The 12,487-nt window shown below is 40.4% G+C and overlaps 1 protein-coding gene across 2 annotated transcripts in view; it reads left to right on the forward strand.

The window, feature by feature from the left end:
- The first annotated feature begins 1,338 nt into the window (after window positions 1-1,338).
- CERS6 (ceramide synthase 6) overlaps window positions 1,339-12,487 on the forward strand; it is a 302,667-nt gene continuing 291,518 nt past the window's right edge. The window contains exon 1 of one of the 2 annotated variants that reach the window (XM_036746272.1): window positions 1,339-1,763. In XM_036746272.1, coding sequence (XP_036602167.1) covers window positions 1,594-1,763 — 170 coding nt within the window. In that variant the 5' untranslated portion in view covers window positions 1,339-1,593. The remainder of the gene's footprint in view (window positions 1,764-12,487) is intronic. The other variant, XM_036746273.1, reaches the window with a different exon arrangement.

Below are 12,487 nucleotides of genomic sequence, written 5' to 3' on the forward strand. Positions count from 1 at the left end.
TAGTAAACTTAGCCTCATAATAAAGCCTTACATATTCCTTGAGAACAGACTTTCTTTTCTTTGTATTTCCCCCACTGCCCTGCAGAAGCTCCTTCCACACAAGATGCTTCATAAGGTTTGCAGAATTAGTTCAAAGTCCTGTTTATATGTTTGGAGGAAACTGTCAACCAGAGAGGCTCATAGATTTAGAATTGGAAGAGAACCTTAGAAGTCCCCTTAAATGCCAACTCCTTTGTTTTGCAGGTGAGAAAATGAGATAGAGAGGTTAAGTGACTTGCCTAGGGTAACAAAACTAATAAGTTTCTGAGGCAGGATTGGAATCCAGGTCTCCCAGACTCCAAGACTAGTGCCCTAAGTACCTTTGCCCAAGGTCAGTAACACAACTGGGATTTGAACCCAGCTGCTCCTTCTCTTTCTACACTAAATCCAGTGCTCTTTCTACACTAGACTTTCTTCCCACATACTGTTTGTGGAATTCAGTTTTGAATGATCCTCTGCTGCCCAGGGGCCACTGTCCTTTATGCTCCAACATTTGAAGGCAGAATTGACGAAGTTATCTATGAGGAAGGAAGCCAGAATTTGGTCTGAGCGCTCACTAACTCCTTAAAGTGGGTACAATATGCTGCAGTGTTTGTCATCAGCATTCATCATCACCACCATTCTCGAAAAAAGCGGTTTTTGGAGTATGAGGGCTTGAAACATCAAGAGTAAGAAACAAGATCTCTGGGTGAGGGGTGGCGCAAGAGAACAAGAGGTGGAATGCGGGGGCGGGAGGAATTCCGTTCTTGCCAGAGGATGCCAGCTTTTTTTTTTCTTCTTATTTCAAATGGGAACGTGGTTCACTCTTTCCTTTCTCCCCCTTGCTTTTTGCATCAACTCCAGCCTCCCCGCCTCTCCCCTTTTTGCGCCTATTTCCAGTCCAAGATTCGATTCTAATTCTAAATTACCCCGGCATTCATTCGCATCCCGCCTGTCATCTTTGGCGGCCACCACTAATCCGGGGGAAAAGTATAGAGTTCTCATTCTGTAACTCCAATGGGGCAGGAGTCCTTGCACTGAGCATGTGCGAGCATGCACACTGGCCAGGACAGCTTTTAGGGATCTTTCACAGGTAACACGCTCAGTTCCCCAGGGCTGGAGGAGTGGCTTGCGGGACCTGGCCTGCTGCCTGCCCTAGGGATCCCGTTCAGTGTCCGCTGCACCCTAGAGCGCAGCGGCTGCGCCTTCCCTCAGGGGTGTGGGGGAGCATCCGTGGGTCCGCGTGTGTGGGGCTGGTTGACGGCAGGAAGAGCCAATCAGGGCTAGCAGCCCGGGCTGCCATGTGACAGGCAAGGCGGCCCCTTTCCCCAGCGCGGCCAGAGAGAGAGAGACTAGAGCCAGGGCTCAGAAGGAGCTCGAGCCGTCGCCAGCAGCAGCAGCGGCGGCGGCGGCAGCAGCAGCAGCTGAGGTGGCAGAGGCAGCTGAGAAGCAGACGGGGTCCCGGCTGCGGAGGCTTCAGGGCACAGACCGACCTGCATCCCCGCCCTCCTCTATCCCCAGGACAGAGCCCGGCCGCTGCAGCGAGGTCTGCAGGACAAGGCTGGACAAAGCAAGATGGCAGGGATCTTAGCCTGGTTCTGGAACGAGAGGTTCTGGCTCCCCCACAATGTCACCTGGGCAGATCTGAAGAATACAGAAGAAGCCACCTTCCCCCAGGCTGAAGATCTCTATCTCGCTTTCCCCTTGGCCTTCTTCATCTTCATGGTCAGGCTGGTCTTTGAAAGGTAAGAAGGGTTGGACCGCTTCTTCCCCTCCCCCTACACACACACACACACACACACACACACACACACACACGCACACACACACACACACGTCTCTGCCTCCCTCCCTCTGCCTCCTTCCCCCTGTCTCCCTCTCTCCCCTTCTCTCTTACACACACGCGCGCGCGCGCACACACACACACACACACACACACACACACACACTCAGGCACCCGCTCCCTAGCACACATCCTGGTGCAGCTGCCATCCTCCTTATCCAGCCTCTGTATCTGTAGAGCAAGGCATCTTCCTCTTTCTCGCTCCCTGTCACCCAGTGACCCCGGCATCCCAGAGCCTTTGTGTAGAGAGCAGGATAGTGGTTACCTAACTGCGTTCCGATTTAAGGGAAGAGAGGTTCTTACTTGCTCATCAGTTCTTTGACCCAAGGATGCCAAAAAAAGGGACTCAGCTTCCTAACGGAAGTGCAGCTTGTTATCTTCGAATCTTCTTGGTATTGCTACCTTCTCTCCTTGAGGAGAGGGGAACAAAAGGTGAAAAGATGCTAATGGGGATATATTGGACTTAGCTCGGATAGGTTCTCACTGTTCCCCTCTCCTGCCCAACCAGGGCACCCTGTATGTTGCTTCAACTGTAGCACTAGGAGGCGGAATTTCATTGGGAATGCTTGGCTACTACTCATCTAATTCTAATAGAGCGGGACTAACGGATGGGAAGGGAGAAAGAAAGACATTTCAAATCATTTGGTCCTGGTGTTGATTTTATGAACTTGCTTTCCTCACCCCCTTTTCCTAGTATTTCCTTGCCTTTTGGCCCCACTTGGCTTCTCAGTAGTGATATCTATCACCTAAGGTGCCTACCTGAATGTTAAATATATTTCCGTGTGGGATAGGTCCTGACTAATTTTGGAGGTCTCCAGCCCTGCGGACCAATACTGAGATAGGCTCCTTAGAAGGAGTAACTGACTTGGTAATGTTGAATTTCCAGATAGTTTAGTTTAATAGCCATAATTATTTTGAACTAAAAAGCAAACTTAAACTACATTTTCATATTGATAGTATTTGGGTATATTTTATTTGTAGTTTTTCAAAATGAAACTTCAAACCTGTTTCATATTTTTAGTTTTTACTTCTAAGGTAGATTTTCCAGGTGATGCTTTCTCCTAATATTATTGAAATAAAGTAGGGTCTGTAGAAGTGTTTTTTCAAAAGACCATAGAGAGGTTTTAATTTCTTAAGTCACAGATAGCGGAGCAACTAGGATTCTTCCTTGATTCTCTTTGCCTACTATCCTTTATAAAAAAGACAGCTTTGTCATGGTATCCTGGGAGGTACTTTGAAAAAAAATTGTTTAAGATGACAAAATTTGTTATTCCAAAGTTGCCTATTCCATGAAAAATCCGTTGATGTGATGGTTGTAATTTGTATTTTCAAATGCACAAAATGATGCATAATATGAGAACGGAGACAATTGTCCAAAATAAAGGAATTGAAATACCTGCTAGAATGATTTGGAATATTCTCTTTTAAAATAATATAATCTGAAATACACATACTCAGTCCCAATGGGTGGTGAAACGTAACTGAAAATGTGGCTGCGTTTACAGTTTATTGATTATGGCTTCAGAAACCAAATATTTCTTGAGAAGATGAATGTATACCTACCTTAGTAATCTTTAAGAGAGACCACTGAATAAGCAAGGTTTGTCATAGCAACAATGTGCTCACATCTGAGTAGTTAGCTACTCCATTTGTAGAAAGATGTGTGCTCTTATTTCTTAGAGAACAAAAGCGTGCCAGCAAAATGACTTGAGTGCAGACATCTGCATGTTCTTGCCTTCTTCTCTATACTGATTCCAGACTGTTCACTATATGAAGAAAAAAAAAGTAGCTTTTTTTTACAGGGTGTAAACAAGTCTTGTCCTTAAATGCAATCCATTTTTGACATCTGGGAAAGTTGTAAACTAGAAATTCATTTTTCCTCTTCACGAACAAGCTATTTATTTATTTTAAAGCACAAACTCGTGATTTAATATGTAATTTACAAAGGAGACAGCTGTTTTCATCCATCAGTCACAGAAATTGGATCATATTGACATATAGATAGGCAGTTGGACTTCTTTTAGGCTGTTTTAAAAACATGCATTATATTAAATGGTCTGCCTAGAAGTCAAAGATTTCTCATTTATGGCTTAAGTTAGGAAGATGATGATGTTCATGAATTCTGCTATCCATGGGGAAAAAAAAGATAACTGACTCACCGTTGGTAGGAATTGTACTTAGATTGTTTTTCTGGGAGTGGTGATAGTTTTGCATTGAAGCCATCTTCACACTATTTCACCTCCTTCTTCTGGTGATGAAGGGCACTCGTTGGAGAATGAATAGATGGGGGAATTATTTGTGGAATCTGTGACTCTAGAAGAGAATACTTCTTCCAACTCACCTTTGCAATACTTAGACCTCTGACTATAACCTCAGTAGTAGCCTGCTTCATTCAACTGATGTAACTTATCTAGTCATTATTGTTAATATAGTTGCAGTTCACTTTCATATAATAAATATGTCCTTGTAGAGTTGTATATGAATCTTTTGCAAATTGAAAGTTATTTTAAATGTACTTATTAGAGCATACTACTTAAAGGAATTTGACCTGAATCCTTTCATAATAGGAATAATTGCCATGTAATTTAGCATATTTTAATAACAAATTTTTATATATTGAGCTTTAAAAGCAGAATATACTTATACATGCACACCGATACAAATAGCTGCATGGTTCTTTCTAATGAATTAGTGCCCAAAACATACTAGTTAAGGTAGAAAACATGAGATTGGGTTTCTTCCCTTTGTAATATAAGTATAAGAAGTGCAATTTAAATAATATTTTTCTGGCAATATATTTTCCCCATTCTTCAATCCTACCTTGACATTTTTAAGTCTCTGCCATTTCAGGATTGAGAGTAAAGGTATCTGGCCTGGGCATGGTATCTTATGTAGCCATATGTGCTACAATATGTAGGCACAGCAGGGCTAGTTAAAAATGGAACCATGTACAGTCAATGAATTTTAACTGAAGCCTTTGAATAACCTCAGCTTGGTAATTTGGCAACAATCTTTATGCAACTCTGATTTAGCTGGGTGCAGTTGATTTCCAATATAGATGAAGGTGAGTGATGAGAAATCATTGTTGGTAAAATGCATACTATCTGCATGATGGACTGAAATGTTTAGTTTTTTAAAATTGCATAACTCCTAGAATAAAATTTGGAATTTATAAAAATATGCTATATGTTTGGCTTCATAATAATAACATGGTAACGGGGGTTTCCAATTATGTGAATCCACTGGCTTGCTGGTTGTTTTAGGATCATCATTCCAAGGGAAAGAGAGCCATGAAGGTTTAACGTGTACCTGAAGTTTTACTCTAGTACCACCACAGCTATGTTCTCTTATTGCAATGTTGGGATAGGGATACAGGCCAGAATTGCAATTTCATTGATATAAGGAAGCTCCTATCTAACAATGCAGATCTGACCTTCTCCACTTTACTGACCTCCCTGGCTTGTTTTAAGTCCCAACTAAAATCCCACTTTCTACAGGAAATCTTCCTAACTCCTCTTAGTTCTAGGGCTTTCTTTTTAAAAATTATTTCCTATTTATCCTGTATAGCTGGCTTTGTCTAAATTTGTTTGCATGTTGTCTCCCCCACTAGACTGTAAGCTCCTTGAGGCAGGCACTGCCTTTGCCTCTTTTGTATCCCCAGGGCTTAGAAGAGCACCTAGATGTAGAAGGCACTTAAGTGTTTATTGATTGATTGATAAACAGTTGCTCAGAGCACTGAGAAGCAAAGGGTCCTGGCCTGGCTTACACAGCCAGTATGTATCAGAGTTCGTGCGATTTGAACTCAGGTCTTCCAAGGCCAGCTCTCTATCCACCACACCAAAGGTAAGCTGGGGTCTGTAATCTAGGCTTAAAATTTTTTTTATGACTATATCTCAATATCACTGGTTTTCTTTGCAATCTTGTGTATTTTATTTTATGAATTTAAAAATATTCTTAGAAGGGGTCCATAGACTTCATCAGACTGCCAAAGTGGTCCATGATACAAAAAAAAGGTTAATAACTATGCCATCCTCCCTCTTATTTCTACTATATTATGAAGTCTAAATATCCATAATTGTGATTTCAAGAACCGCAAAGCTACTTCTTGGGAAGGTCAATTTGTTGAGTTACAGGGAGCAGAAACTGTATATCCAAACAGGTCTTTTCACCTACATGCATTTAGGGGTGAGGAGGCAGCATGGAAAGAGCATTCATTGGATTGGAGGGTCAGAGAAACCGACATTCTGGTTTAGACTTCTGTCAATTAATTAACTGGTGTAGCTTAGGGAGAGTCAACCTCCCTGTGCCTTTTTAAGTTCTTGATTTAGGAAACAGTTGCCTAATTCCTAAAATAGACTAGATTCAATTGGCCCTTAACAGTTTTCAAATCTATGTATTTCAAATATTGGAATTTACTTTTTCTCAAAAAAGTTACTACCTGTTATTTCATGAAACTCAGGTTGAATGCCAGAGATTGTTGTTCATAGATGAGAGCCATATGAGTGTGAGAATTTACAACAGAAATGTGCTGGCCAATGATTTTGTTTACTTTTGTTTTTCAGCTATGTCTATGCTACTTTGTTTTAGGTAAACAAAATCCCCTTAGCAAGCTGGGGAAAGCTATAGTATTTCTCAACAGTCACCAAACAAGAGCTTTTCCTATCTTGTAGTAATTTCTCTCCCTAATTTCTTTACAACTTCTACTTCCCTAGCCTTCATCTGTACTACTTTGAGTACTGGGTAACAGGAAGTCTGTTGATCAAGTAGCACATTTAGAAAGCTTTAGAATGGAAAGGATCTTAGAGAACATCTAACCTTAGCTCTAGCTAGGTGGATAGAGTGCCCAGCCCGAAGTCAGGAACTCATCTTCCCGAGTTCAAATCCTGTCTCAGACACTTACTGTGTTACCCTGGGCAAGTCACTTAACCCCATTTGCCTCAGCTCCTCATCTGTAAAATGAGCTAAAGAAGGAAATGACAAACCATTCCAGTATCCCTGCCAAGAAAATCCCAAATAGGGTCAAGAACAGTCAGACATGACTAAAAAACAACTGAATCATCTGAACAACCCTAATTCTCCAACACCTCCTCCCTAGTTCATTACCCCTTCTAGGTTACTCTTCAGTCAATGATGAGTTCACATCAGGTTGACTAGCAGATCACCCATACTATATATGGTCGTTCAAAATTAGGATTTTCTTTCCTGCTTTATTCAACTGAGGGCTGCACATCAACCTTTTAAATGCTCACTAAGTCTCGGATCCCTCTAGAATAAACTATTTTGGAGCTTCAAATATAGCAAGAGAGTAATTGCAATTTAGGCTGATCCCTCATTGGAGTTAGAAGGGCTCCTTCTCGATTTACTTACTACCTTTATCTCCCTGATGCTTTCCTGGGACTCTCCATGGGTATTTTTCTTCAGAAAGCTTTTTTTTTTTTTCTGCTCTGTGCCCTCTGTGAGCTGTTGATTGCTTACTATTGATTCAAAGGTAGAGGTGGGGAGGGTTGGGAGGTATGGTTGCATTTTATTTAAAAACAAGATTTTAGTGCAATTTGCATGAAATATTTTCTTATTTAGTAATATTCTGGACTGAAGATTAGTCTTAGTAAATGTGCATGATTAGTTCATTAAATGATGGTATGATAAAGATTAAAGGTGTGGATAGATAGCCACTTGCCGTACGCTAGTATTAATGATCAGAAGGGGATTGCAGCAAAAGAACCAAACATCACTGTGGGTTTCTGACAGGTCTGGGGAAAGCAGATGCTGGTGGCTGTTTTGTTGAAAAGCAGCCTAAGAGCAGAAGGTGTGTACTGTTTATTTAGAGCAGAAGGTGTGTTCTGTTTAAGTTTAAGCAATATATATGTATATACACACATACACATATACATATATATTTAAATCAGCAAAATAACAGGTTTTCCTTTGATGCATGGAGGGTTGTTAACTAGTTTGTAATAAGGTCGCTAATTGGATGAATAGTATGTGGTCTACTTGAATGAATATTATCTTAAACAGTTGACTGGACAACCACTAAAGATTAGGTTACAAAAGACAGCTGGGTGGCACAGTGGGTAGTCAAGAAGACTTGAGTTCAAATCCTACCTCAGATACTTACTAGCTGTATGACCCTGGGCAAGTCACTTAACCCTGTTTGCCTCAGTTTCCTAATCTGTAAAATGAACTGGAGAAGGAAATGGCAAACCATTCAGTGTCTCTGCCAAGAAAATTCCAAATGTGGTCACAGAGTCAGACATGACTGAAATGACTGAACAACAAAATGATTACAAAAGAAGTAATTTATAACTCTTCCAAATGACAGGCTGTTTTAGAAACAATGTACACCCTTAATCATAATGAATAGTGAAATGATACCTAGAATTGCTTTAATATTTTACTTCTGAAGAGTTAAGAAATATGCCAGAAGCATGGAGTTAGCTCTTCCCAGGTGGATCATAGAGGATGAATTACAATCTCTTCTAGGGTTCCAAGTTGTCAAATCTCAGGAGACTCTAATATTGAAACTATTAAGAGCTTTTGTTTATTGTTGTTGCTTAGTCATTTCAGTTGTGCCCAACTCCATGACGCCCTCTGAGGATTTTTTGGCAAAGATACTGGAGTGATTTGCCATTTCCTTCTCCAGCTCATTTTACAGATGAGGAAACTGAGGCAAACAGGGTTAAGTGACTTGCCTAGGGTCAGGAAGCTAGTGTTTGAGGCTGGATATGACCTTGTATCTTCCTGATTCCAGACCTAGCACTTTATTGGTTTTGCCACCTAGCTGCCCAGTGTCTGTCCTATTGGCCTCACTTTCCTCAAATGTAAAATGAAGCGGTTAGACTTGAAGGCCTCTAAGTTCCATTTTACCCTTAAATTTATGATCCTGTGATCTCAGGGAATGACCTTATGCATTTAGTAGGAACTGACACACTTTCAACCTCATGTGATGGGTTTTTTTAAAAACAATACTAAAATTCATTTACATATTGTACATATTTACAGTCTGCCCCCCCCATCAAGCAAACCCAACAAAATTTCCACAGATATTAAAAATATTCTCATAAATGTGGTACTTTGAAATTTTTCATTTACTTTAATCTTCTTTTTAGCTCTTCTGGCCAGTTATATTCCGGATGTCTTTATACATTTAAATAGCAACAATAGAAACAGCAAATAACATTAAAAGCCCTTTACATATATTCCTTAATTTGTCTCTTCTCCTCAACAACTGTGTGTGGTGTACAGTACAAATGTTGCTAATCCCATATTACAAAGTAGCAGACAAGCTCAGAGAGATGTGATTTGCCAGAGGACATGCAATAAGTTAGCAGGGGTTGGGGTAGCTCAGGCCATTGCCTCTAACCATACCCCACTGCAGTTCAAGAGGATGTTCTCAAGGCTGTGAATTTTTTTTTAACTTCTCTTTAACCCTTCCTCTAATAAGACTCCATAACCTTTTCTTTATGAAGTGCAAAGCACTTTAAAATGTAAAGTTCTATATAAATATGAGCTACCATTAATATTAATACTTATAAATATCATTGGTCACAATTATAGCAATTAGTAGGCTTTTAGACCCCAAAAGGACTTTAGAGATTATTTTAGAGATTATCTGTTTCACTTCTCTCATCTAGGAGATGAAGGAAGTCAAGATCTCTAGAATCTCAGTGACTCATCTGAGATAATAAAGCCCATTTTGTTGTGGGGCAAGGTGGGGGGAGGAAATGGGGGAAAGAAAAATGACTTAAAAGAAAACATATCCTTTCTGTCCAAAATACCCACTCCCAACGATCTTTCTCTTACAGAAATCTTTTGTGATAGTATTTTCAGAGATGAAGTTGTTTTTCTTACAAGAGCATTCTGAGGTAAAACCATTAATAATTTTAATTCCACCCTGGATACCGTCATCTTTTCCCAGCCTTTTCAGTTTCTTTGATGTTGTCTTCTCCATTAGAATCTAATCAGCTCCTTAGAGGCAGAGACTATCTTTCTGCCTGCATTTGTATTCCCAGATCTTAGCACCATACCTGGCACATAGTAAGTGCTTAAAACATGCTTGTTGACTTAGTAAAACTCTTGTCAATTTGATGGTCAAAAGTCTTAGTTCTGGGGCATTGCTTTGGCTCTCCATTGCCACTTGGTGGTTTGTTTTTTGATAGCCTTTGTTTACCGCCATACAGAAATGCTCTTTGTTTGTCATTTTGCTCTAGTCACATGTCTATACTGTTTCTGTATGAGCCTTTCTATTTCAAGTCATTTCTCATCAGAGATGTGAGTCCCGTGGCTTCTAAATAGGATGCATGGGATGCTTTGGTGATCATGCCTTGGATTGCAGGTGATTTTATGTTTAGGGAGTGAGATGGGGAGAGAAAGAATGAAAGGCTTGGTGAAGGGGAGAAGAGGAGGAAGGAAAAAAAGCACAAAGAATGTAATTATTTTCACAAAGGGGTCACAGAGGGAGTCATCAGCAGACCTCAAGAAAAAAAAGTCTAGACTCCTGACTCACAGACCTTTCTTCTGACCCGCCTAACCACTAGTTACGTCTTACTATTTCTGTTACTATCTGAGTTAGTGAAACATGACCTCACTGAAAACTGCTGGTTTCCTTTTCTAATTTTGACATTTTTCTATGTTGTGAACAAATATTCTAGACCTCTTGTAGTTTGGGTTTTATTTTGTGGGGAGGAGGGGGGAAGTGCCATTACATTATCACTTGACTAAGTGATAAATCAAACAATTCTGTTGGAGATTGGGGAGGGGGGGTTTAAACTACTATCTAGAACTGTGGCAGGGATGGTGGGAGGGGAGAGAGGTTACAGGAATAAAATATATACTGCTTTATAGCACACTGAGCATTTTAGTTGCCTTTTTCAAGAAGGTACTTGAAACAAATATATTTAAATGTCCATTTATCGAATTGCTAACAGAAAATTGCTATGTGTTGGAATAGTACATTGCCTTTTAGGAAATCACATTTTGTATTTTTGTAGCATCGAGATGATTAAAGCATAAAGATTCCAGTACACAATCCATTTAAGCTAATCAGGCTGATAGGGTAAAAACCTACTAATGACAGATTCAGAGCAGTTGAGACTACAGGTACTGCTTCCATCTGCCAATGATTAATAGGACTGAGGAAGAGCAGATTGGTTCCCCTCTCCTTGGTTTAATGGAAAATATGATAATATTCAATAGAGGTTTAATTTTTATGTGTTTTAGAGAGGTTTAAAACAGACATTTGCAAATGATTTCACTTGAATGCTATTACAGGGCTACAGAAATATTAGCATTAGCAGATTCATATTATAGATGCTCCTTGAATAATGCCCGGAATGGTTATTTGTCTCAGTGTTCATTTACTGTACAAAATGGCTTCCTGTATAACATATTCAGGAAAATAATTTTACAAATTTAACAGAGATTTTGTTAAGCATTCGCTGTATATAGAGTACTGTGGTAGGCCTTGGGAGATTTATGAAGTTTACAAAAGGGATGGCTGCTGCCCTCATGGTGCTTCCAGTCTGGTAAGCTCAAAGGATACCAACACAGATAGCTAAATATGCTATGATATCACATATGCAAATTGTAAAACTGTGTGGTAATTGAGTACTGAGAGAAGGTCATTATCATGGTGGGAGGGAAGAGAACAAGCATTTATATACTCCTTGCTAGGTGCCAGGCACAGTGCTAAGGACTTTACAGATATCCTCAGGACAATCCAGCAAAGTAGGTGCTTTTCTTATCCCTGTCATATAGTTGAGGAAACTGAAGCAGACAATAATGAAGTGACTTGCCCAGGGTCACACAGCTAGTAAGTAACTGAGGCCAGATTTGAACTAAGGTATTCCTGACTCCAGGCGCATCATGCTCTCTACTTTACCACCTAGCTGTCTCGTGATTTAAGAGGTCAGGACAGGCTCCTGGAGGAGGTGGCATTGAGCTGGACTTTCAGCACTTGAAGACAATGAAACTAATCTAACCACATTGTGAGCAGGGGGTTAGAGGAATGAGGATGCTGTGCACATTTAGGTGGCAGAGAATAGTCCATTTTGGCTGGAGCTTAGTGTGTGGAAGGAGTTATCTGAACAGAGTTCTCCCTTTTTTTGGTGGGGTGTGGTTAGAGATAATTTCTTTTTATACTTCAGTCTTCATTCATTCATTCAATAAGCATTTAAGTACCTACTGTGGTGGGAATGGGGGGAGCAGTTAGGTGGTGCAGTGGACAGAAAACTGAGCTTGGGATCAGGAACTCATTTCCATGAGTTCAAATCTGGCCCCAGATACTTACTAGATGTGTGATCCTGGGCAAGTCACTTTACTCTGTTGGCCTCAGTTTCTTCATCTGTAAAATGATCTGGAGAAGGGCAAGCAACTCCAGTATCTTTGCCAAGAAAACCCCAAATGGGGTCATGAAGAGTCAAAAATGACTAAACGAATGACAACGTGCTCGATATACAACGACAAAAATGAAACAGCCCTGCCCTCGAGGAAATTATATTCTGTGTGAGAGAAACACATGCCGCTAGGTAAGCAAAATTTTGATACAATCTTCCATTGATATGATGTTATCAATGAAGGGAACTACTTGGTGACAGAACACCCTTGATCAATGCAATTTAGAAGCTA

This window comes from Trichosurus vulpecula, chromosome 2 (assembly GCF_011100635.1).
Source record: "Trichosurus vulpecula isolate mTriVul1 chromosome 2, mTriVul1.pri, whole genome shotgun sequence".
Lineage (NCBI taxonomy): Eukaryota > Metazoa > Chordata > Mammalia > Diprotodontia > Phalangeridae > Trichosurus > Trichosurus vulpecula.